Source organism: Natator depressus, chromosome 11, assembly GCF_965152275.1.
Source record: "Natator depressus isolate rNatDep1 chromosome 11, rNatDep2.hap1, whole genome shotgun sequence".
NCBI classification, from domain to species: domain Eukaryota; kingdom Metazoa; phylum Chordata; order Testudines; family Cheloniidae; genus Natator; species Natator depressus.
Genome location: NC_134244.1, coordinates 76,183,713 through 76,209,535, shown reverse-complemented (window position 1 = coordinate 76,209,535; position 25,823 = coordinate 76,183,713). Strand labels below are relative to the sequence as shown.

Below are 25,823 nucleotides of genomic sequence, written 5' to 3'. Positions count from 1 at the left end.
AAACTTCTTGCAATTCTTTTGAACAGGAGATCTCTACCCATAAGATCCATCTATATGCCAAGCCTTGAGAGACAGAGCTGTCAAACTGGGGTGAAGACCTTCCACCGAGTCCTGAGTTAGCAAGTCAGGTATTATTGGTAATCGAAGTGCAGGGCAAGAGGAGGGGCAAATCAGGTATGGGAACAATATCTGACTGGGCTAAATTACTGCAATTAGGATGACTGTGGTTCTGTCCTGCTTGATCTTGTTTATGATTCTGAGTAGCAATGGCATCAGAGAATAGGCCTATAGGAGGTTTCTGGACCACAAAATGAGAAAGATACCTCCCAGAGAATGACAACTAACACACCCTCCTGAGCAGAGTATTCAGCATTTTCTGTTGGGGGCAGTGGCGAAGAGATCTAATTCTTCTGAAGAGAACTCCAGGTAAGAAACATCAAGGGGTTGAGGTCCCATTTGCTATCATGGCAGAAGTGTCTGCTCAAGTTGTTGACAATGGTGTTCTGGAAGCCTGGTAAGTATGTGACAGAGTTGAAGATTTAATGGGCTATGCATTAGTTCCACCGCTTTACTGGTTCTGTACAAAAGGAGGAGGATCTTCCTCCTCCCTGGTGATTTATACTGTACATGCCGGCCATGCTGTCTCATTATCTTCATGGACTGACCTTCAATCATAAGTAGAAAATGTCCGCAGTCAGATCTGACCATTCTGAGCTCTAGTAGGCTAATGTGGAGAATGGATTCTTGAGTTGCACATTTGCCTTGAATGGTATGACTTGAAGACAAGCTCTCCATCCTATACGAGTTGTGCCAGTCACGATATTTGTAGCTGGGGATGGAGAAGCAAATGGAATTCCAGTGCATACTGTGACAGGTTGGACCCCTTGGGAAACCACCTGATATGCTGAGATACCAGAGTCTACCTGTTCTACCAGCATGGGTCCTCTTTAACCTGTCTTGCTGAGCCAGGCTCTTAAAACCTCCTCTAACACACACACACAGGCAGGGCCACACCCAGCTGCAGATCAGCTCTGGGGAGACTCAGTTTAAGGGACTAGCTCCAGCACTCAGGATATCCACCTTTCTTGGAGCGCAGACCCAAAGATATATTTTGAAATTCACCCCCTTCCTCAATGTGGAGAGAGGTGTGCACACTTCTTACCCGCCCAGTTACAAATTACAGAAACTGGGTTTAATAATAAACAAAACAAATTTTATTGACTATAAAAGGCAGATTTTAAGTGATAAAGGGGTAACAAACAGAACAAAGCAGATTACTAAGCAAATGAAATCAAACACGCAAACTAAGCTAGTTTCACTAAAGAAATTAGTTACAAATAGTATTTCTCACCCTAAATATTGTTGCAGGCAGTTTGAGAAGTTTCTGTGGTTCAGAGTTCCAGTTATATTCCTTTTCAGACTGGACTCCTGTCTCAGTCTGGACTCCCCCCTTGCCTTCAGTTTTTCTTCTTGGGCAGACAGGCCATGGTGAGGAGTCCTGTTTGAAGTCCTCCCCACCCTTAAATAGGATTTACATAAGGCGGGAATCCTTTGTTTCCCAAACTTGACCCCCCCCCCCCCTTCCCTTACAAGAAAGGGAAAGTGACAAGAAGTCCCAGGTATCAGAGGGGTAGGCGTGTTAGTCTGTATCCACAAAAACAATGAGGAGTCCGGTGGCACCTTAAAGACTAAACTGGCCAATGGGAGCTGCAGGAGCAGTGCTTGCGTGCGCCAGCAGCGCACGGAGACTCGCTGCCCCCCTCCCTCCAAGGGGCATGCGGAGACATGTCAGCAGCAGCCGGCCACTTCCGGGAGCGGCATGGGGCCACGGCATGCAGGCAGCCTGCCTGACGGCCCTGCTGCACAACCAACCAGGAGCCACCTGTGGTAAGCACCTCCCGGCCAGAGGTGCACCCGCTCCTACATCCAAATCCCTGCCCCACATCAGAACCCCCTCCTGCACCAAACTCCCTCCCAGTCCCAACACCCCCTCCATTAATATAGTAGAAATGTGCGACTCGTGATGACTTACCAAAATTCCTGGAGTGGCCCTCCAGCAAAAATTATTGCCCACGCCTGATTTAGGCCATCCCTGACAGGTATTTATCTAATCTGCTCTTAAAAACCTCCAATGACAGAAAACCTCCCTAAGCAATTTATTCAAGTGCTTAACTGCCCTGACAGTTAGGAAGTTTTTACGAATGTCCAACCTACACTGCCCTTGCTGCAATTTAAGCCCATTGCTTCTTGTCCTATCCTCAGAGGTTCACAAGAACAATTTTTCTCCCTCCTCCTTGTAACAACCTTTTATGTACTTGAAAACTTATGTTCCCCCTCAGTCTTCTCTTCTCCAGACTAAACAAACCCAATTTTTTCAGTCTTCCCTCATACGTCATGTTTTCTAGACCTTTCATCATTTTTGTTGCTCTTCTCAGGATTTTCTCCAATTTGAACACATCTTTCCTGAAATGTGGAGCCCAGAACTGGACACAATACTCCAGTTGAGGCCTAATCAGTATGGAGTAGAGCAGAAGAATTACTTCTCGTGTCTTCCTTACAACTCTCCTGCTAATGCATCCTAGAATGATATTTGCTTTTCTTACAACAGTGTTACACAGTTGACTCATATTTAGCTTGTGATCCATTATGGCCCCCAGATCCATTTCTGCAGTACTCCTTCCTAGGAATCATTTCCCATTTTATATGTGTACAACTGATTGATCCTTCCTAAGTGGAGTACTTTGCATTTGTCCTTACTGAATTTCATCCTATTTACTTCAGACCATTTCTCTGGTTTGTCCAGATCATTTTGAAATATGATCCTATCCTCCAAAGCACTGCAACCCTCCCATCTTGGTATCGTCCACAAACTTTATAAGTGTATTCTCTATGCCATTATCTAAATGATTGATGAAGCTATTGAACAGAATCAGACCCAGGACCAATCCCTGTGGGAGCCCACTCAATAGACCCTTCAAAGCATGACAGTGAACCATGGATAACTTTTCCAACCAGTTATGCACCCAACTTATAGTAGCTCCATTTAGGTTGCACTTCTCTAGTTTGTTTATGAGAAGGTCATACAAGACAGTGTGGAAGAAACACAGCCTTCACTCTTAGGTTGGATACAAGTCAGAGACAGCTTTATTAAAGCAACTGCAAGGGAAGAAATACAATGGCCTCAGTAGTTCTTCAAAGGACAAGCAAAATCACACAAGCATTTATACCTCTTTGTGATGTGCATTAATTAAAAACATCTGCATTTTATTTAGGCTATTTACTATCTATTCCAGTATTTTCTCACTTTCTCTTCTCAAAACATTGTCATCTCAAGGCTAGGTCACACTGACTCTGTTCTGCTGTTTTCCCACTCACTTCTGACGTGAGCCCTGCTTCTACAGGTCTCGCGATATTAGGCTAAGACTTAGCTCAACAGTTGCTCTGTCTCTGACAACTTAAAATGGCTTCACTTGAACCCTCTCTTTCTTTTCCTACCTCCACAACAGTATCAAAAGTCTTACTAAAGTAGAGATATACCACATCTGTTGCTTTCCCACCATCCACTAGGCTTGTTACTCTGTCAAAGAAAGCTATTTGGATGTTTTGACATTATTTGTTCTAGACAAATCCAGGCTGATTGTTAATCATCACATTATCTTCTAGGTACTTGCAAACTGATTGCTTGATTATTTTCACTATTATCTTTCTGGGTACTGAAGTTAAGCTGAGTGGTCTGTAATTCCCCGGGTTGTCCTTATTCCCCTTTTTATAGATTGGCACTATATTTGCCTTTTTCCAGTCCTCTGGAATCTCTCCTGTCTTCCATGACTTTTCGAAGATAATTGCTGATGGCACACATCTCCTCAGTCAGCTCCTTGTGTATTCTAGGATGTATTTCATCAGGTCCTGGAGATTTGAAGACATCTAACTTGTCTAAGTAATTTTTAACTTGTTCTTTCCCTATTTTAGCCTCTGATCCTACTTCATGTTCACTGGCATCCCCTATGTTAGACGTCCAATCACTACTAAACTTCTTGATGAAAACTAAAACAAAGTCGTTTAGCATTTCTGACATTTCCACATTTCCCACCCCCCAATTGAGTAACGGGCCTACCCTGTCCTTGGTCTTCCTCTTGCTGCTAATATATTTGTAGAATGTTTTCTTGTTACCTTTTATGTCTCTAGCTAGCTTAATCTATTTTGTGCCTTGGCCTTTCTAATATTGTCCCTACATGCTTGTGTTGTTTGTATTCATCCTTTGTAATTTGACCTAGTTTCCACTTTCTGTAGGACTCTTTTTTGAGTTTCAGATCATTAAAGATCTTCAGGGTGGTCTCTTGCCATACTTCCCATCTTTCCTAAGAAATGGGATAATTTGCTCTTGTGCCCTTAATAATGTCTCTTGGCAATTTTTCTAGCTCCCTTAAAATGCTTTTTCCCTTAGATTTGCTTCCCATGGGATCTTACCTACCAACTCCCTGAGTTTGCTCGAGTCTGCCTTCTTGATATCCATTATCTTTACTGTGCAGTTTTCCCTCCCACCATTCCTTAAAATCATGAATTCTATCATTTCATGATCAATTTCACCAAAGTTGCCTTCCACTTTCAAATTCTCAACCAGTTCCTCCCTATTTCTCAAAATCAAACCTACAACAGCCTCTCCCCTACCAGCTTTCTCCACCTTCTGAAACAAAAAATAGTCTCCAATATATTACAAGAACTTGTTGGATAATCTGTGCCCTGCTGTGTTATTTTCCCAACAGATGTCTGGTTAGTTCAAGTCCCCCATCACCACGAATGCTTTGAATGACTGTGCTACTTGTTTAAAAAAAGCCTCACCCAACTCCTCTTCCTGGTTAGGTGATCTGTAGTAGACCCATACTATGACATCACCCTTGTTTTTTAACCCCTTTATCCTTTCAACAAGTCTCTCTCCCATTTCCATCTTAATCTCAGTCCAAATGTACATATCTTTGATACATAAAGCAACACCTCCTCCCTGTTTTCCCTGCTTATCCTTCCTGAGAAAGCTGTACCCTTCTATACCAATAATCCAGTCATGTGTATTATCCCACCAAGTCTGTGATGCCAGCTATGTCACAGTTGTGTTTATTCACTAACATTTCTAGTTCTTCATGCTTATTTTCCATACTTCTCTCATTAGTATATATTTAAAATACTGATTTGATTTCCACTGTGTTCTCGTCTCTCCCTTTTCCCTGCTACAATGGCCCATGCTCCCCTCAGATTCTGACTCTTCTCCCAGGTCTCCATGTTTTTGACTTACCTGGAGGCTTTTGTCTCCTGCCCCCATTGAACCTAGTTCAAAGCCCTCCTCACTAGATTAGCCAGTCTGTATCCAAAGATACTTTTCCCCTTATTTGATAGGTGGAATAATTCTTGCTCAAAAACTTCTAATTGCTTCTGACCCTTAGCAGAAGTGGGGGGTTGGAAATCTACAGAGATGTTCTCGGTTTGTTAACAGTATCAGGCACCAAGGAGATTGGGGCTGGGTGCATTCGGAGTTCCTGTTTACCTTTAATGGAAATGTAATGCTTCTTATCTGCTCTCTTACAGGTTGGGGGCTTGGCAGCTGGGTTTGCCAAACTATTTGGGCAGCTTAGAGTACAGTCGCATTTACAGATAAAGCTACCTTACAAGAGGAGGCAATATGATGAAGGATGTCAGTCAATTTGTGTTGAGTCTCATGGATCTCCAGAGGGATTTGGAGGGAATCTAATATTTTCAGGAGTTCCTGGAATTGTCTGAACTCACCTGCATATAGGACGGGGAGGAGGCATCAGGTGAGGAGGAAGAGATGTTAGTCTGTGGTGTAGCTTCTTCATCAGTACTTTTCTCCTGAACCTCAAAAGATTCCTCCTGGGGAGTAAACTGATGCAGGAGAGCTGAAGGAGGAGAAGGGTTTGCCTTTGACATTTGACATGGCTGTAACTTGGACTTCTAGAGAATTGCTTTCTTTTAGCAGCCCACAGACTCCAGAATGACCACGGGAGAGGGCAATACAGAAAAGGGGGTACACCCCAGATTTATTCATACCAAGAAGAGAGTGCGGTGATCCATGCAAGTGCATGCCTTGTGTTTCCCTTATGGAAAAGGTGTCAGAAAAAGCAAGCCTTGAACAAAGATGCATAAGTCAGAGAAGCTCCCCTCATGATAGTCCAGAGGAGAGGCAGATGGTGGAGGAGTTGAGACAGGGAGGCTGTCCATTTGAGCAGGTACCAGAGAGCATGTCGGTACCAGGGAATGGTACAGTACCAGAGATAAAGGAGGTCATGGTACCTAGACTCTTTCTGCACCCATCAACAAGGGTGACACAAGTTTATTTAGTTGGGGATTGGTCCTGCTTTGAGCAGGGGATTGGACTAGATGACCTCCTGAGGTCCCTTCCAACCCTGATATTCTATGATTCTATGACTACCAGGTCTTTGGAGTATCTAAACTCCTCCAGTAGAGGATGAACCTGTGCAGGATCCTGATGAGTTTGGAGCCAGAAGGTGACGGTACCACGGATGATCTCTACTTCAATGGTACCAGTTGGTCAGGTTGTGGTTTGGTTTTGGGTACTGCAGGAGCTACCAACACAGTAGTCTGTACCAGTCTAGTCACGGTAGAGCACTTAGAGTTTCTACAACTATCATCATGCTTGGACAGTACCAGAACTGACTTTGATACTAAGTAATCCTGGGTACTGTGACGTCTTAAAGGGCACCTGGGGTCCTCCTGGGACCCTCAGTACCAGGAGATCTTTTTAGGATGTAAGGTCTCCAAAGTGGCAGGTCTCTGAGGTGATCTGGGCTTCTTGGCACTGATTTATTTTTGAGGAGATCTACATCTCCTCTTTTAGAAGCCTTAGAATTGTCCCCCACAGATTTTTTCCCCAGGTGTGCCTACTCAGTGTGAGGGCTACAGACAAAATTGATGGGACACTCTGGTTTCAGAGGTCTGTTGTACAGGGCTGGTGTGGGGAGTACCTGGCCCAGGTCCGAAGAAGTATTTGCTTCAGGTTGGGGGGCTGTCTGTAAGCAAGGACTGGCCTGTCTCCCAAGATCTGTGAGAGTGATGGGCCCCCCCAACCTGAAGCAAATACTCACCAACAACCACACACCACACAACAGAACCACTAACCCAGGAACCTATCCTTGCAACAAAGCCCGTTGCCAACTGTGTCCACATATCTATTCAGGGGACACCATCATAGGGCCTAATCACATTAGCTACACTATCAGAGGCTCGTTCACCTGCACATCTACTAATGTGATTATGCCATTCTGTGCCAGCAATGCCCCTCTGCCACGTACATTGGCCAAACCAGACAGTCTCCACGTAAAAGAATAAATGGACACAAATCAGACATCAAGAATTATAACATTCCAAAACCAGTCGGAGAACACTTCAGTCTCTTTGGTCACTCGATTACAGACCTAAAAGTTGCAATTCTTCAACAAAAAAACTTCAAAAACAGACTCCAAAGAGAGACTGCTGAATTGGAATTAATTTGCAAACTGGATACAATTAACTTAGGCTTGAATAAAGACTGGGAGTGGATGGGTCATTACACAAAGTAAAACTATTTCCCCATGTTTATTACACCCCCCCCCCCCGGCTGTTCCTCACACGTTCTTGTCAACTGCTGGAAATGGGCCACCTTGATCATCACTACAAAAGGTTCCCCCCCCCCCCCTCCCGCTGGTAATAGCTTACCTTACCTGATCACTCTCATTACAGTGTGTATGGTAACACCCATTGTTTCATGTTCTCTGTGTATATAAATCTCCCCACTGTATTTTCCACTGCATGCATCCGATGAAGTGAGCTGTAGCTCACGAAAGCTTATGCTCAAATAAATTTGTTAGTCTAAGGTGCCAAAAGTCCTCCTTTTCTTTTTGCAGATACAGACTAACATGGCTGCTACTCTGAAACCTTCCTTATTCACTTTCTCCACACCAGTCATGGTTTTATAGACCTCTCTCATATCCCTGCTCCAGCCCCGTCATCTTTTTTCCAAGCTGAATAGTCCCAGTCTTTTTAATCTCTCTTCATATGGAAGCTGTTACATACTCCTAATAATTTTTGTTGCCCTTTTCTGTACCTTTTCCATTTCTAATATATCTTTCTTAAAATGGGGTGACCAGGACTTCATGCAGTATTCAAGGTGTGTGTGTATCATGAATGTATGTAGCAACATTATAATGTTTACTCTTTTATTATCTATCCCTCTTCTAATGGTTCCTAACATTGTTAGCTTTTTTTGATTGCCGCGGCACTTTGAGCAGATGTTTTCAGAGAACTATCCACAATGATTCCAAAATCTCTTTCTTGAGTGGTAACAGCTAATTTAGACCCCCATTATTCTGCTGGGATTATATTTTCCAGTAAGCATTATTTCATCTGCCACTTTGCTGCCCAGTCGCCCAGCTTTGTGAGATGCCTTTGTCACTCTTCACAATCTGCTTTGGACTTAACTATCTTGAGTAATTTTGTATCATCTGCAAACTTTGCCACCTCACTGTTTACCTCTTTTTCCAGATCATTTATGAATATGTTGAACCACATTTGTCTCAGTACAGACCCCAGGGGGACAACTATTTACCTCTCTCTATTCTGAAAAATGACCATTTATTCTTATCCTTTGTTTCCTATCTATTAACCAGTTACTGATCTATAAGAAGACATGCCCTTTTATTCCATGACTGATTAGTTTAAGAGCCTTTGGTAAGGACTGTTGTCAAAGGCTTTCTAAAAGTCCAAGTACACTATATTCACTGGATCACCCTTGTCCACACATTTGCTGATCCTCTCAAAGAACTCTAGTAGATTGGTGAGGCATGATTTCCCTTTACAAAAACCATGCTGACTCTTCCCGAAAATATGATGTTCATCCATCTGTCTGCTAATTCTATTCTTTACTATAGTTTCAATCAATCTGCCTCATACTGAAGATAGGTTTACTGGCCTGTAATTGCCAGGATCACCTCTGGAGCCTTTTTTAAAAATTGGCATCACATTAGCTACCCTCCAGTCATCTGGTACAGAAGCTGATTCAAGCAATAGGTTACATACCACAGTTAATAGTTCTTCAATTTCATATATGAGTTCCTTCAAACTTTCGGGTGAATACCATCTGGTCCTGGTAACTTATTACTGTTTAGTTTATTAATTTGTTCAGAAACCTCCTCTCATGACACCTTAATCTGGGATGGTTCCTCAGATTTGTCACCTAAAAAGAATGGCTCAGGTGTGGGAACCTCCCTCATATTCGACACTGCCCTAGATACCACTTGTATGGAGCACAAAGATAGCTTGGACATATGTGCAGACTGAACACACACGGCTATCAAAAGACTAATCAAAGCAGCATGGGGCGCATGCACACCTGAAGTGGAACATCCATACAAAACTACACAAAGAAGAATCTGTATTTAAGCAAGTTGAAAACTGGTTTACAACTTCTGAAATGAAGATCTCACGCTGCCAGTATTACAAAGTATGCCTTTGTCAGTGATCCTCAGACCTCAGTGGTTCAGGAGCCAACATTACCTAAAGAAGCCACAGCAGCATGAATTCACTCTTTCATTTACTATAATACTGTAACAGTACCACAGGGGAAATATTTTGTTTTTATATATATAAATTATTCTCTCAGCAAAATAACTGACCAAGTATTATTTTATCAGCTACAGTAGGTTAACACCACAGTAAATGTATCCTGACTGGTTAATACTTAAATCACACAGTGTTTTAATGTCATGCGCTGCAAAGAGACACATTAAAGGAGACACATTAAAAAGCCACTTGCAGCTTGCAAGCCTCAGTCTGAGCATCACTGCTCTATATCTAGCTAGTTGTCATGAAATAGATGGAGAAGTAGTCAGAGAAGTAGATGTACTTTCAGATCTATTTCAAAGACTCTTTCTGCTGATAAATCAGTTTCCTTCCATCCTTCCAAATGCTAAACAAGACAAAGTGTGTACAAATCTCTTTAAAAAACTGAAATTTTCATATTAACAAACACAAGTATATCGCAAATCAGAACTGAAGGTAAAATATAGTCCTTAAATGCATGATCGTGTTTATGACACATTATGCATTTATCTCTGAACAGATATTTTACAAAGGCCATTTCTTCTAATACCTAACTGTAAATGGAAGCGTTAAGGACAAAGTGCCAGGTTTACATTATTTTAATATACATTAACTCCTCACTTAATGTTGTAGTTAAAACAATGTTAAACGAATCCAATTTCCCCATAAGAATTAATGTAAATGGGGGGGGTTAGGTTCCAGGGAAATTTTTTTCGCCAAACAAAAGAATATATTTTATACATATACACATACATACCCACCCACACCGTATAAGTTTTAAACAAACAATTTAATACTGTACACAGCAATGATGATTGTGAAGCCTAGTTGAGGTGGTGAAGTCAGAGGGTGGGATATTTCCCAGGGAATGCCTTACTGATAAATGATTAACTAGCACTCAGCTGAGCCCTCAAGGGTTAACACATTCCTGTTAATGTCGCCTCTCACTCTACAAGGCAGCACGAATGGAGGGAGGGGAGACAGCATGGCAGAGAGAGACAGAGACACACACACCGTGTGTGTGTGAGTGTGTGAGAGAGAGAGAGAGAGAGAGAGAGACACGCATTGCCCCTTTAAGTACGCTGACCCCACTAAGTACACTGCCTTTTTAAGCGGCAAAGAGTCCTGTGGCACCTTATAGACTAACAGACGTACTGGAGCATAAGCTTTCGTGGGTGAATACCCACTTCGTTGGATGCATGCCTTTTTAAGTAGATCAGCAAGTTGAGATAGCAGCTGCTACCAGCAAGCTCCCTCCATTCCGAGCCCTGTTGTGTCCCCCCCCGGCTCTGTGGAGATGGGGTAAAGGAGCGGAGAGGGCAGGAGGGGGACACCCTGACATTAGCCCCCCTCTTCCCCACATAGCAACCAGGAGGCTCCCGGGAGCAGCGCCAAGGCAGTGGGCAGGAGCATCACATGGCAGTGGGAGGAGGGACAGCTGAACTGCCCAGCAATTGATAGCCTGCTGGTTGACTGCTGGACAGGGAACTTAGGAGAGCTTATGGGGGGGCTGCTGGCCCACCCTGGTTCCAAGCCCCCACCAGCTAGCTCCAACAGGCTGCTCTTTCTGCAAGCAGTGGACAAAGCAGGTGGCTGCCAAACAACGTTATAAGGGAGCATTGCACAACTTTAAACAAGCATGTTCTCGAATTGATCAGCTACGTAACAACGAAACAATATTAACCGGGGCGACTAAGTGAGGAGTTACTGTAGTATTTTTTTCAGCATTGTATGGGTTGTTCTCCAATTCAGAATACACATATTTACAAAGTTTATGTACAACATATTAAAAAAAATGTAAACACTCTTTTACCCAAAAGCAAAAAGGAGAAAAGTAAAAGGAGAAGACATCTTAAAAGAGAGACTCCTTCATGAACCACATCTATTCCCATTCATGATTGCATAGCATGTCTGTGGCAAATAGATTAACTGATTACATGAAAAAGTGAAGTTAGGAACATAATGTATTTTTAGTCCCTTTTAATGTGATTTAATTGACAGAAACGATCTGAAGAGTTAGACTCATGTGACTAGCAAGCAATCTGGCCCACAGACCATCTTTTCTATCTTCAACTCCTATGTCTCTAGGACTTTAAAAAGACAATCTGGGGAAAAAGTTTTGTAATAACTGTTAAACCTCAGAAAATTCCACTAATTTTGGAACATAAATTTTGGAATTTGTTAAAAAACATTTTAATTAGAGCTCACCTTTAGCTGTGTAATCTGCTGTTCCAGTAATACCTCTGACTGACATTTGAGCAGTTCAATCTCATCCTGGAACTGAAGCTGCTGCTTCAATTTCGCCTCCTCAAACTGAGCTAGGAGAGCTGTTCGTACAGTTTCCACTTCAGAGGCAGAAGCAGAAGCATACATCTGTAAGATTTTTTAATCAATTTTATTATTGAGAAAAATCAGTAACTCCCATATCCCACAGTGATCTTCCCTCCAACCCTAAGGGCCAGATTCTCAGCTGGTGTGAACTGCCATACTTCCACTTCCATCTTGACTGAAGGAAACCAGATCTGATCTCTGTGCAAGTTCGCAAAGATACAGGCAGGTGGAAGTGGAGGTGGAGGATTCTGGGAGAGGAGATTGGCACCAAAGTCCTCCTAAACTAATTGCCTAGTTAATCGAATGAGCAACTCAGATTGCAGAGCACACCACCTGCTTGCATCTTCTGATGCCCATAAGGTTCATGGAAATACACCAGAAAAAGGGGAGTCAAACAAATGGCAGCTGTGCCTCATTAAAACAATATAACAATTACCCAATGACCAGTGATATTGGGCTTCTAGGAAAATTTCAGCTGCATTCTCCTTTGTAAACTCAATCACTGCAGCCATTAGACTGATGGAAAATCCTGTTTCCAGGATCAAGACACTTAAAGGATGAGAATTTTCACTTGATCAACAAAGCTAACTTCCCAGGCGTATACTTCTTCTGCAGAAAACCCAAAGGGACAAGCAGTACATATTTTCAGGTCACCCTAAAGTACAGCAACCTGTCTGATACTAGCAGCTCAAAGACACCTCCTCCTTCCCCTCCCTCCCCCCAAACCAAAGGAAATTAAGGTTTTCCCCAAAGGTAAACCACTTTTGCAAGGGGGACACTGCCATTCAAACTCACAAAAATTGCACTTATGATTAACAGTCCCATCGCTCATTACTGAATTTTGCAGAGCAATGAGTGAAAAAGCAAAATAATGTATCATAAAAAAGGGAAGTTACTAATCTTATAGTAACTGGAGTTACTCGAGATGCATGGTCCCTAAGGGCACTCTGCCTGTGAATACGCATGCACTACATGAGCCTGAGACCAGAAGATTCTCCTTAGCAGCGTCCAACTGGTCAGTGCCTGCATCCTTGCTCTCCTCATGCTCCATGCCGAGGGCATAAGGGGCGGTACTGTGCAATCACCTCTCCTGTTCCTTCTCTAACCTTACTTAATGGATAGGATCTGAAGCAGAGGTGAAGGAGGGTGAATAGTGGAATATAGATAGGGATCACATCTTGACGAACTCATTACTATAAAGGTAAATAACTTACCTTTCTTCCTCAAGTGCTGATCCCTAAGTGTATTCCACTGTGGGTGACTGAAAACCAGTACTCAGAAGAGTCAGGTGCGAGGCTGCAGGCAGTAAAGATGTTTGTAGGACCTCCACACCAAAGAATGCATAAGCTGTGGAGGCTTGAACTAAGGCATAATGTTTTTTGAAGGTACAAACAGAACTCCATATTGCTGCTTTGCAAATACCAAGCAGGGGCACTTCCTGACGCAATGCTAGTGAAGCTGCTTGTGCTCTAGCAGAATGAGCCCACACACAGTGTGGGAGAGGAAGATTCACCAAATAAAAGTAGGTTTCAGAGTAACAGCCGTGTTAGTCTGTATTCGCAAAAAGAAAAGGAGTACTTGTGGCACCTTAGAGTCTAACCAATTTATTTGAGCATAAGCTTTCGTGAGCTACAGCTCACTTCATCGGACGCATACTGTGGAAATTGCAGAAGACGTTATTATATACACAGACACCATGAAACAATACCTCCTCCCACCCCACTCTCCTGCTGGTAATAGCTTATCTAAAGTGATCATCAAGTTGGGCCATTTCCAGCACAAATCCAGGTTCTCTCACCCTCCGCCCCCCCACAGACAAAGTCACTCTCTTGCTGGTAATAGCCCATCCAAAGTGACCACTCTCTTCACAATGTGTATGATAATCAAGGTGGGCCATTTCCTGCAGAAATCCAGGTTCTCTCACCCCCTCACCCCCCTCCAAAAGCCACACACACAAACTCACTCTCCTGCTGCTAATAGCCTATCCAAAGTGACCACTCTCTCCTTACAAGGTGCATGAAAATCAAGGTGGGCCATTTCCAGCACAAATCCAGGTTTTTTGCCCCCCCCCCCCCCCCAACACACACACACACACACAAACTCACTCTCCTGCTGCTAATAGCCTATCCAAAGTGACCACTCTCTCCTTACAACGTGCATGAAAATCAAGGTGGGCCATTTCCAGCACAAATCCAGATTTTCTCACCCCCCCCCCCCCCACACACACACAAACTCACTCTCCTGCTGGCAATAGCTCATCCAAACTGACCACTCTCCCCACAATGTGCATGACAATCAAGGTGGGCCACTTCCAGCATAAATCCAAGTTTAACCAGAAGGCCGGGGGGGGGGGGGGGGGGGGCAGGAAAAAACAAGGGGAAATAGGCTACCTTGCATAATGACTTAGCCACTCCCAGTCTCTATTTAAGCCTAAATTAATAGTATCCAATTTGCAAATGAATTCCAATTCAGCAGTTTCTCGCTGGACTCTGGATTTGAAGTTTTTTTGTTGTAAGATAGCGACCTTCATGTCTCTGATTGCGTGACCAGAGAGATTGAAGTGTTCTCCGACTGGCTTATGAATGTTATAATTCTTGACATCTGATTTGTGTCCATTTATTCTTTTACGTAGAGACAGTCCAGTTTGACCAATGTACATGGCAGAGGGGCATTGCTGGCACATGATGGCATATATCACATTGGTGGACGTGCAGGTGAACGAGCCTCTGATAGTGTGGCTGATGTGATTAGCCCCTGTGATGGTGTCCCCTGAATAGATATGTGGGCACAGCTGGCAACGGGCTATGTTGCAAGGATAGGTTCCTGGGTTAGTGGTTCTGTTGTGTGGTATGTGGTTGCTGGTGAGTATTTGCTTCAGGTTGGGGGGCTGTCTGTAGGCAAGGACTGGCCTGTCTCCCAAGATTTGTGAGAGTGTTGGGTCATCCTTCAGGATAGGTTGTAGATCCTTAATAATGCGTTGGAGGGGTTTTAGTTGGGGGCTGAAGGTGACGGCTAGTGCCGTTCTGTTATTTGTTTGTTAGGCCTGTCCTGTAGTAGGTGACTTCTGGGATCTCTTCTGGCTCTATCAGTCTGTTTCTTCACTTCCGCAGGTGGGTATTGTAGTTGTAAGAATGCTTGATAGAGATCTTGTAGGTGTTTGTCTCTGTCTGTCAACTGTGCCCACATATCTGTTCAGGGGACACCATCACAGGGCCTAATAACATCAGCCACACTATCAGAGGCTCGTTCACCTGCACGTCCACCAATGTGATATATGCCATCATGTGCCAGCAATGCCCCTCTGCCATGTACATTGGTCAAACTGGACAGTCTCTACGTAAAAGAATAAATGGACACAAATCAGATGTCAAGAATTATAACATTCATAAGCCAGTCGGAGAACACTTCAATCTCTCTGGTCACGCAATCAGAGACATGAAGGTCGCTATCTTACAACAAAAAAACTTCAAATCCAGAGTCCAGCGAGAAACTGCTGAATTGGAATTCATTTGCAAATTGGATACTATTAATTTAGGCTTAAATAGAGACTGGGAGTGGCTAAGTCATTATGCAAGGTAGCCTATTTCCCCTTGTTTTTTCCTGCCCCCCCCCCGGCCTTCTGGTTAAACTTGGATTTATGCTGGAAGTGGCCCACCTTGATTGTCATGCAAATTGTGGGGAGAGTGGTCAGTTTGGATGAGCTATTGCCAGCAGGAGAGTGAGTTTGTGTGTGGGGGGGGGGGGTGAGAAAACCTGGATTTGTGCTGGAAATGGCCCACCTTGATTTTCATGCACGTTGTAAGGAGAGAGTGGTCACTTTGGATAGGCTATTACCAGCAGGAGAGTGAGTTTGTGTGTGTGTGTGTGTGTGTGTGTTTGGGGGGGGGGGGGGAAACCTGGATTTGTGCTGGAAATGGCTCACCTTGATTTTCATGCACCTTGTAAGGAGAGTGGTCACTTTGGATAGGCTATTAGCAGCAGGAGAGTGAGTTTGTGTGTGTGGCATTTGGAGGGGGGTGAGAGAACCTGGATTTCTGCAGGAAATGGCCCACCTTGATTATCATACACATTGTGAAGAGAGTGGTCACTTTGGATGGGCTATTACCAGCAAGAGAGTGAGTTTGTCTGTGGGGGGGGCGGAGGGTGAGAAAACCTGGATTTGTGCTGGAAATGGCCCAACTTGATGATCACTTTAGATAAGCTATTACCAGCAGGAGAGTGGGTGGGAGGAGGTATTGTTTCATGGTGTCTGTGTATATAATAACGTCTTCTGCAATTTCCACAGTATGCATCCGATGAAGTGAGCTGTAGCTCACGAAAGCTCATGCTCAAATAAATTGGTTAGTCTCTAAGGTGCCACAAGTACTCCTTTTCTTTTTGCAAATAAAAGTAGAATACAGCCCAAAATCCACTTAGAGAGTCTGAGAGGCTATAGCTTGTCCTCTCATTCATTCCACAATGGCAATAAACAATGGAGGCAGCTTTGTGATAGATTTCATTCTTTGCCAGTAAAAAGCTAATTATGCTTCACATCAAGGGAATGAAGTCTCTTATCTTCACTGGTGGCAAGAGGCTTAGGGAAAAGAAAACAGGTAAGTATGTGTTTATGTGGAAATCCAAAACTACTTCAGGGGTGAATTTCAGGTGCAGCCATAGTGAGACTTTGTCCTGTACGATATATGGTAAATTGGTTATAAGCCATAATTGGTAAAATGGCTTTACTCCTGGGGGAATTCTGCATCACTGCACATGCGCAGAATTTATGTCCCCCACAGATTTCTTTTGCTTCCCTGCACAGAATTTACTTCTGACAGGGAAGCAAAGGGAAGGTGCAAGAACGATGACGTGCCCCTCCCCAGCAGCGCAAGCAAGTTGGTTTGGGTGCCCAGAGCAGCCAGTAGAAACATAAACCACCACCTGGAGGGGGGTGGGCAGTCATGCATATGTGTGAGAGGGAGACAGAGACACTGTTCCTCTCACTCACTTTTGCAGTATACTTAGAGTGGAGGGGCTTCAGGGTGTTTCTGAGGAGGTAGGCATGGGGCAGGCTCTGCCCCCTCAGTCAGAGCAGAATGTAGCAGCCTGCTTGCTTAATCAATTGTTCCAATTGTCTTTGTGAATTCCCCCAGGAGTATTAAACAGGTGTAAAAGTTTTAAGGCTCCTTTACATTGCCAGAGTGGTGTAAAAGACAGTATGGCCTTATAAATGCTTATGGTGCTTTAGTGATTAGAACTGGTCTAAATTTTTGGACTGAAAAATTTCCTATCGAAGTACGCTCCATGAACTGTTACACGCTACTGACCTTTCTGGAGATGTTCAGTAGCCAATATAAATTGAGTTTGATTCCCCAGCCCTCACTTGCTCTTCAGTTGCCTATGATGCAATACTGAGCATACGGCTGCCTATATTTGTTGACTAATAACTAGAAAGAAAGGGTCAAACCTAGCTACATTACTTTAGGCAAGGGCATTTGCGGATTTCCTCCAATGCTCCCCACTCCCATTCTTCATCCATTCTATTGCAGTTTAAATAAATTACAGAAATAATTGAAACCACAGTGATTGTACTGTGTTATTTCGACAACTAAAATATGCAGAATTTTAAAATATTGTGCGCCGAATTTTCAATTTGTTGGTGCAGAATTCCCCCAGGAGTAATAAGGGCTCTAAGCTCCCTTACCTTTCTGGCCAAAGTGATGGCAACAAGGAAGGCAATCTTATCAACAACTAGGACATTGAACACATAGCTAATGGTTTAAACAGCAACCTAGACGATACCAAGAATACTAAATGAGATCCCATTGTGGAACTGGTTGCATTATTGGTGGAAAGGTTCTAATCAAACCCTTCAGAAGCATGACTGTCACCGAGTGAAGATGAAGGAGTCATCAATTAGTAGGTGGACATGTGCTGATTGCCGCTAGGTTAACACTTAGTCAGCTAAAGGAAAGATACACAGTCTTCAGAGCAAGAAGATAAATCCAGAATAGCAGGATGTCTTCTGTCTCAGGGGACATATGGTGTTGCTGGGCTCACATACAGAAATGTTTCCGCTTAACTATGTAACATTTTCTGGTGGAATCCTTTCTGGTATTTCTTAGAATGGCTTGTACTGCTTTCATACGTGATTGTTCTAGGTGTGATACCCATCCAAATACTAAGCCATGAGATGACAAGAGATCAGGCTGGGATGTTTGACCTTGCTGTTGTTGTGGGTCAAGAGATCCAGGACAGACTGGATGCTGATGGGTGGACAGGTTGACATCTGCATAAGGCCAGGAACCAGAACTGTCCAGGCCACATGGGAGTCAATGAGGATGATTAGCACTGTGTCCTTGTGGAACTTTAAGTTCTGCGGAAGAACGAGTGGATTGGGAGGCAAGGTGTACCTCAGATGACCCATCCAAGAAAGTAGGAGAGCATCACTCTTGCAGCCATGACCCTGAGCTCCTCTGGAACAGAAAGTGCTGCAATTCCTCTTCATCTGGGATGCGAAAAGGTCCCAAAGTAGGTGCTCCCTACTGAGCAACGGTGCTGCTCATTACAGAATCGTGTAGTTCCCACTCGTGGCTGGTGGCATAATCCCTACTGAGGCTTTCCGCCAGTGAATTGTGAGCACCCAGAAGGTGCACTGCTGACAGGGTAAAGTGGTGCCCCATAAGTTCACCATGTCTATGTACAGTGGGATGGATTGCACCCCTCCCTGCTAGTTGACATAGAACACAGTCATTATGATTTCTGACATTACCAGAACATATCAAGGTCATATGAGCAGTAAGAATGCCTTGCAGGCTTCCCAGACTGCTCTTAACACACCGGATATTTATATGCATTCTGGTCTCCCGAGGTGTCCAAGTGCCTTGCACTGTGCAGTCATCCATGTGGGCTCTCAAGTCTAATAGGGAGCCATCCATAAATATAATTTTGTCTGGTGTGGGAGTGAGGAAAGAAACTCTCACTCACACACACACACACACCCCTGGCGTCTTCTTTCACTTCAGCAAGGCCTTCAACCTTGGAGGGAATCGTCATGGCATGATTGCTTAGCACATACACTACTTAGAGTCAGGCCTAACAGGCAACAGAGGTGCAGACTTGCAAATGGTCATGTAAGTACATAACACCAGATGCCACAATAGCATGAGGCATACCCGAACTAATGTTCAAGGACTGTGCATGGCCTGGTAGATTAACATGCTCATGAAGTGGCCGATAAGCTCCCACCCTCACTGACTCCAGAGTCGCCCATATGAAGTCTGTATTTTGTATCAGATTCAGGGTTGACTTGTGTGTTCACACAGATTCCCAGGTGTGTTAGGAGATGGTGCAGCAATGATGTGGATGCCAGAACTTCTAGACAGGATCTGCCTGTCAGGAGCCAGTCATCTAGGTATCGGAAGATGGTGGAGCCATTGTGATGGCCTTGTGCTGTTGCTACTGCAAACACTTTCTTAAATACTCAGGGTGCTGTTAGGTCAATACCCTGTATTGGTAGCCGTTGGGAGCTACTACAAAGAGAGGGTTACTCACCCTTTGCAGTAACGGAGGTTCTTTGAGATGTGTCTCCCTATGGGTGGCTCCACTTCCGGTGTTGGTGCATCCCGGCGCCATTGATTGGAGATTTTCGGTAGCGGTGTCCATCTGAGTCACGCATCATCTAGTCTGTAGCAGTGTCCGTTGACAACTCATCTAGTGCATGCGCAACCCAACACCCTCAGTTCCTTCTCTACCATACAGTATTTATTTAGTGCATGCAGTCGTCTAGCCAAGCGATGGCATCTTCAGTGGCGTGATGCAGTTCTTCTAGGCCACCGCTGAACGTAGTCAGCAGGCATTCATCAACAATGTGCGTCATCGTTTGTGTTGCGCCACAGCTGCACAAAGGGCTGTCGCGAAGGCCCCAGCAATACTAGTTGGCTGCACAGAGGCCTTGCCCAGTCTGGAACCTGTTCAACACAGACCATTAGCGATGGGGCAGGTCAAACCCAGATGAGCAAATTGTGGGGTTGCCAATGAAGGACTGGTTGGGGATTATAACAGATATCCATTCCTCTCGCTAGAGTGTTTTTGCCCTAACTTCCTGGCGTGGCGGATGAGAGCATAATGGGTGACGTGATGGCAAACGTGCAGCTGGTGGTTTAAAAAGGTTATTGTGCAGTGGCAGGCTTGAGTTGGTGCGTACTTTCTCCAGTAATTTGCCAATGGCAACCTCTCGTCTGATATGAGGAGGAGCGATATTGCTCAGAACTGGGAGCCAGGGGAGTGGAGTTGGACGCAGGGTATTGGAGAGGATACACCTGGCGGCATGTAACTGTGTATCCACCAGTTTGGTGTGGGACGATCGGCTCCATATGGGTGCGCAGTACTTGGCCTTTGAATACGAGGTGGCAAGAGTGGACATCCGCAGGGTTGGAGTACGAGCACCCCATGACGAACCTGCCAGTTTGCTAAGAAGATTGTTGTGTGTCTTAATTTTAGCGAATGTCTTCTTCTGGTGGGCCTGGTAACTCAATGTCCAGTTTAAGGTCACACCTAGACAGACCGGTTCTACTTCATGCTTCACCTTCTGACCCTTCAGATAAACATTCAGTTCTCAGGTTGCGCTGGCGTGATGAAGATGGAACAAACTGGTGACATTTTTATGATGCTTGACTGGAGGCACCAAGTTTTACAGTAGTCAGCTAACTTTGTCATGTCCCGGTTTAAGGGGGTATCAAACTGATGGAATGTCCAGGCCTGGGTACCGCAATGGATGTTGTCTGTGTAAATGAACTTTCGTGACTCCGTTGTTGGCAGGTCATTGATGTAAAGGTTGAACAGGGTTGGAGAAAGCACAGAGCCCTGGGGTAACCCATTGCTCTGTCTCCAAGCACTCGTCTTCTCCCCCATATGGACTCTGAACTGCCTATAGCAGAGGAACAGTTCAATGACACCTGTGACCCAAGGTAGCAGGACCCGTGATACCTTCACGAGTAGGCCAGTGTGCCATACCATATCGTACGCCGCTGTTAGGTCAATGAAAATAGCGCCTGTTTTCAAGTTTCTCTGGAAGTTATTTTCAACATGTGCTATGGCCTCGCGAAAGCTGGCTTGGTCAGGGCTCAAACTTCTCTCCACGTTGGGTAATATGTGGTGTAGGACCAAGCGTTCCAGTGCCTGGAAGCACACCAACAATAATGATATGGGACGATAGCTTGATGCTCGACTCGGGTCCTTTCCAGGCTTTAGGAGGCCAATGACTTTTGCGGTGCACCATATCTTGGAATGCTCGGTCATGGAAATAAGGGATTTTTGGAAAGGCTTCATTCTGTCCAGGTAGAACGCTAATGTGCGTTGGATGTGTAATGTAAGACAGCCTCTTGTGTATTCACATGGGGTTTGGGTTAAAACGTAGGCCAGTAAATCAGTTGACTGAAGTGGAAAGAGGATGATATTTTGCATATACATTTTGGATGTGGACTCAGGGTGACTTTGTCCATGAAAAATGCGGTGTACCAAGGATGAGCCATGAAAGCCCCTATTTCACTTACTTGTCACACAGATGTAATTGAGACCAAGAATGCTAACTCACTGATAAATGAAGTAGAGACCAGGTGGCTAACTGTTTGAATGGGGTTCTGGTAAGGCTTCTGAGTACCAGATTTAAGTCCCATGGTGGCGTAGGGTTGCGTATTTCCGGGTACATATTCTGTATGCGCATGAGAAAGCATTTCATCATCTGGTGTGCGAATATTGAGATGCCATCAATCTTATGGTGAAAAGTGGTAATGACTGCGAGGTGTACCCTAGCCAAGCGTGTGGAAAGCCCTGAGTTCTTTAGGTCTAATATTGTAGTCCAAGACCAACAGGAGTGGTGCTGAGAGCACAGATACATGTTTGTTCTGGTATCATAAGAACCTTTTTCATTTTTGTATGTAAGTGGTATGCATAGCTGGTTTTCTGCTGTTTACTAACACCAGTTTTACTTGTTCCGAACAGGTTAACTCGTCATGGTGGAGCGATGCCTTCAGATGAAGTTGACTTTGCGCACATACAAAATGGGAAATGACTGCCTAGGAAGGAGTACTACAGAAAGGGATCTGGGACCACAAGCTAAATATGATTCAATACTGTAACACTGTTACAAAAAAAAGCAAACATCATTCTGGGATGTATTAGCAGGAGTGTTGTAAGGAAGACATGAGAAGTAATTCTCCCGCTCTACTCCACGCTTATTAGGCCTTAACTGGAGTATTGTGTCCAGTTCTGGATGCCACATTTCAGGAAAGATGTGGACAAATTGGAGAAAATCCTGAGAAGAGCAACAAAAATTATTAAAGTCCTAGAAAACATGACCTATGAGGGAAGATTGAAAAAACTGAGTTTGTTTAGTCTGGAAAAGAGAAGACTGAGTGGGGACATGATAACAGTTTTCAAGTACATAAAAGGTTGTTACAGGGAGGAGGGAGAAGAATTGTTGTTCTTAACCTCTGAGGATAGGACAAGAAGCAATGGGCTTAAATTGCAGCAAGGGAGGTTTAGGTTGGACATTAGGAAAAACTTCCTAACTGCCAGGGTGGTTAAGCACTGGAATAAGTTGCCAAGGAGGTTGTAGAATCTCCCTCATCGGAGATTTTTAAGAGCAGATTAGACAAGCACCTGTCAGGGATGGTCTAGATAATACTTAGTCCTGCCATGAGTGCAGGGGACTGGATTAGATGACTTCTCAAGGTCCCTTCCAGTCGTATGATTTTATGTCCATACCAAGACTGCATGTCTCAGGCGTACTGGTCTCTGTATCTCGTAGTTCCCAGAGATTGTCCTATGCTGGTTGCTGAGGAATGGTGTTATGAAAAGATGCCATCCTCCTGGTCATCACCCTCATCGCCTGACAAAGGAGGGGTGATGGGGGAATCTGGCTGCTCCAGTGCCATCTGCACTGGGGAGCCATTGGTGCCGAACAACGGAGACCACCATATCAATGCGTTGTGTGAAGCGGTGAAATTCCGCTGGTTTCAGTACCGTGTCTGTCAGTGCTGACTATTTTTGCAGTACAGTGTTCGGTGCCAGTTGAGCATGTGTCAGCTTGACTGGTGCCGTTGGTGCCGACTTGGATCTCTCAGACTGTGACGACACTGATAATGGCACTGGTGCTGCCAGGCATCGCTATTGTAGAAGGTTGCGGTGCCACCCCTTGCAATGACGTTGTCAGTGCCGTGGAGGAGGAGGTTGGCTTGTATTTGCCCCTCGACTCCTCATCCTTGCTGGCAGAGGTCAAGGTGCAGGCAGTGCCGGAGGTTTCTGATGCCTCAAAGGTGCTCACATTAGATACGGTCAGCACCAAGGACAGTGATCATGCAGGAGAATGTTAAAGAGAAAACTTTCTCCCAGCAGGGAGGATGTGGATCATTTCTTCGGGTTTTTTGAGGAAGAATGTTTTTGTCACATCAGATTACGAGGTTCCCAGAGTCTCTCCTGTCGAGAGGCCCTGTTGTCCGGAGTCAAAGTCTAGTTGTCGGGACTTCTCCATGACAATAAGTTTTAGGCAGAGATCTCTATCACGCCTAGCCCTGGCTTTGAGGTTGCTGCAGTGAATCCACTTTTGCAGTATGTGCAACTTCCCTAAGCAGCGGACGCAGAGTGAGTGGCCATCAGAAATTGGCATTGTGTCCTTACACAAAATGCATCTTTTAAAGCCTGGTGAACGAGGCACGTTTTTAATGTCCCTCGCTGAGGTAATTTTTAAACAGAAAGAAAATGAAAGGTTGGGGGGTGGGTTTGAAAGAAGAAAAAGGGAGACTGAAAGCTACCTAAACTCTTAATGAACTGAAACTTAACTGTCACTGAAAAACTATTCCTACTTATTTTCCTAGTTTGTCACTGACACCGCTACAGAGCTCTGCCTCAGGCCAAGAACGGTTGAGAACTAACTGAAGGGCTCAGATTGCACACGCATTAGATGAGGCACCAAAGGCACCGCGAGATGACCACTATGCATGCGCGACCAAGATGGACACTGCCACCGAAAATCTCCCATCAACGACGCTGGGTTGCACCGACACCAGAAGTGGTGCACCCACAGGGACAGCACTCGAAGAAGAACCTGATGTGCCGTCTGTGACAAGGGTGGATATCTACATGAAAGTACGCCTCTTTCATGTTGAGAGCTGTGAACCAAATGTGTCTATCAAGGGACAGAATTACCGACGTCAGTGTGACCATCCAGAATTTCAATTTGCAAATAAAAATTCTGCATTGGATGTCAAAAATGGGTCTCTACCCTCCCTTTTTCTTGGGAATCAGGAAATACTGAATAAAACTCCTTTTCCCTGATACTGAAGTGGGACTCATTCTCTTCCCGCTCTCCTAAAAAGAGATTCTATCTCCTGAAGGAGGATCTCTTTGTGAGAGTGGTCCCTAAAGAGGGATGCATAAATGGTTTTTGGAGGGATGATGAGGTGAACTCAGTGATATAGCTGGAATGGATAATATTCAACACCCACTTGTCTGCAGTTATCACATTCCAGTTCTGGGAAAACTGTGCTAGGTGGCCAGCAAAGCGGACACCATAATCCAGTAATGATGGCATCAATGAAGGTTCTCAGCACTCAAGATCCCATCAAAGAGATCTTTTGTCTGGGGGATAAGGTTGGGTGGATGTAGAGGAAATGTTGGGAGCAATCAATCTAGATTTTCACACCCTCTGTTGTTTACAAGGCAGCTTAGAATATCGCTGGTGATTGAAGGGTTGTGGCAACAGCCTGGGCTTGTACAGCTGCTTGCAATATTTCTAACAGCGCTGCTGTACATGCGTCCTGAAAGCAGGGTTGTCCTGGAGTCTTTTAGCAAATGCAAAGACTGGCCTGTCTTTTAATTGAAAAGGTTAGTTTAATGAAAGGGCAAGTTCTATCCCATATTTTGGACCGCCCCAGGAAACCCAAAGAGTGTATCCACGATTCATGGTGATTTGTACAGAGGTTCTGGACACCAACATGCCCTCATCAAAAAGGTCTTGAAATTGAGTCCTGTCTTCTTGTGGGAGTTTATTTTTGAACTCCAAGCACTTCAAATAGTTGTTAAAATCATATCTGGACAGCAGCACTTAGCAGTTGAATGTTCACAATTCGAGGTTAGTGGTTGTGAATACCAATCTCCCCTCCCCAGAAGGTCCAAGCACTTGGCCTCTTTATCTGCAGGAGCATCCCTTGGGAGCTGTGGCCTGGTGCTTTCAGTGGCTGCCTGACCAACCAATGAGTGTGGAGCAATGTCAGTAAATAAGAACTCTGTTCTGTTAACTGGACGACATATTGTTTCTCTGCCCTCCTGAGTACATGTTGCCAGGCTGTGCTATATGGCTGTTCCAGGATGGCTTCATTCACTGAGAACACTACCAGACTAAATCCTACAGGCTGCATGACGTTCAGGAGCTTGTGGTGTATCCCCTGAACCTCTTCTTGAGATCCTGGAGCTTCTCTGATACCATCCACAACAGCTCTTGAAATTGTCTGTGATCATCCAGGAGAGAGAGTAACGTTAGAGCGACTGACTCCTCAGAAGATGGGGATGATACCGTGTCAGTACCAGTAGGACCAGCGGTTCCAGTTCCTTTTTCCCCTTTTCCATGGGCTCTGGGGGAACCTTTGGCTGATCTCTTGGAGAAGGTTGATGAGACTCCCAGTAGGACAACATGCAGTCATGATACCCGTATGTACAAGTCCCATGGACCCCAAGTAAGGGCAGCTCAAGGAGTCGAAGGTAGGCTGTGGAGGCCCCCTGGATGCCACTGGTCCTGAGGAGAATGTTCCAATTTATGAGGCTGGGATGTGGCTCAGCAGATTCTCAATCCCTCCTCTGGGCTGACCTCTCTCAGTTGAGGTGATGTTGGCTCTTCAGACACATCCAATTCCCCT

The 25,823-nt window shown here is 44.6% G+C and overlaps 1 protein-coding gene across 2 annotated transcripts in view; it reads right to left on the bottom strand.

Annotated features, from left to right (window-relative positions):
• The window catches only part of PCNT (pericentrin), a 243,826-nt gene that overhangs the window by 117,080 nt on the left and 100,923 nt on the right, over positions 1-25,823 (bottom strand). For both annotated transcript variants that reach the window (XM_074968199.1, XM_074968200.1), the window contains exon 22: positions 11,812-11,976. In XM_074968199.1, coding sequence (XP_074824300.1) covers positions 11,812-11,976 — 165 coding nt within the window. The remainder of the gene's footprint in view (positions 1-11,811; positions 11,977-25,823) is intronic.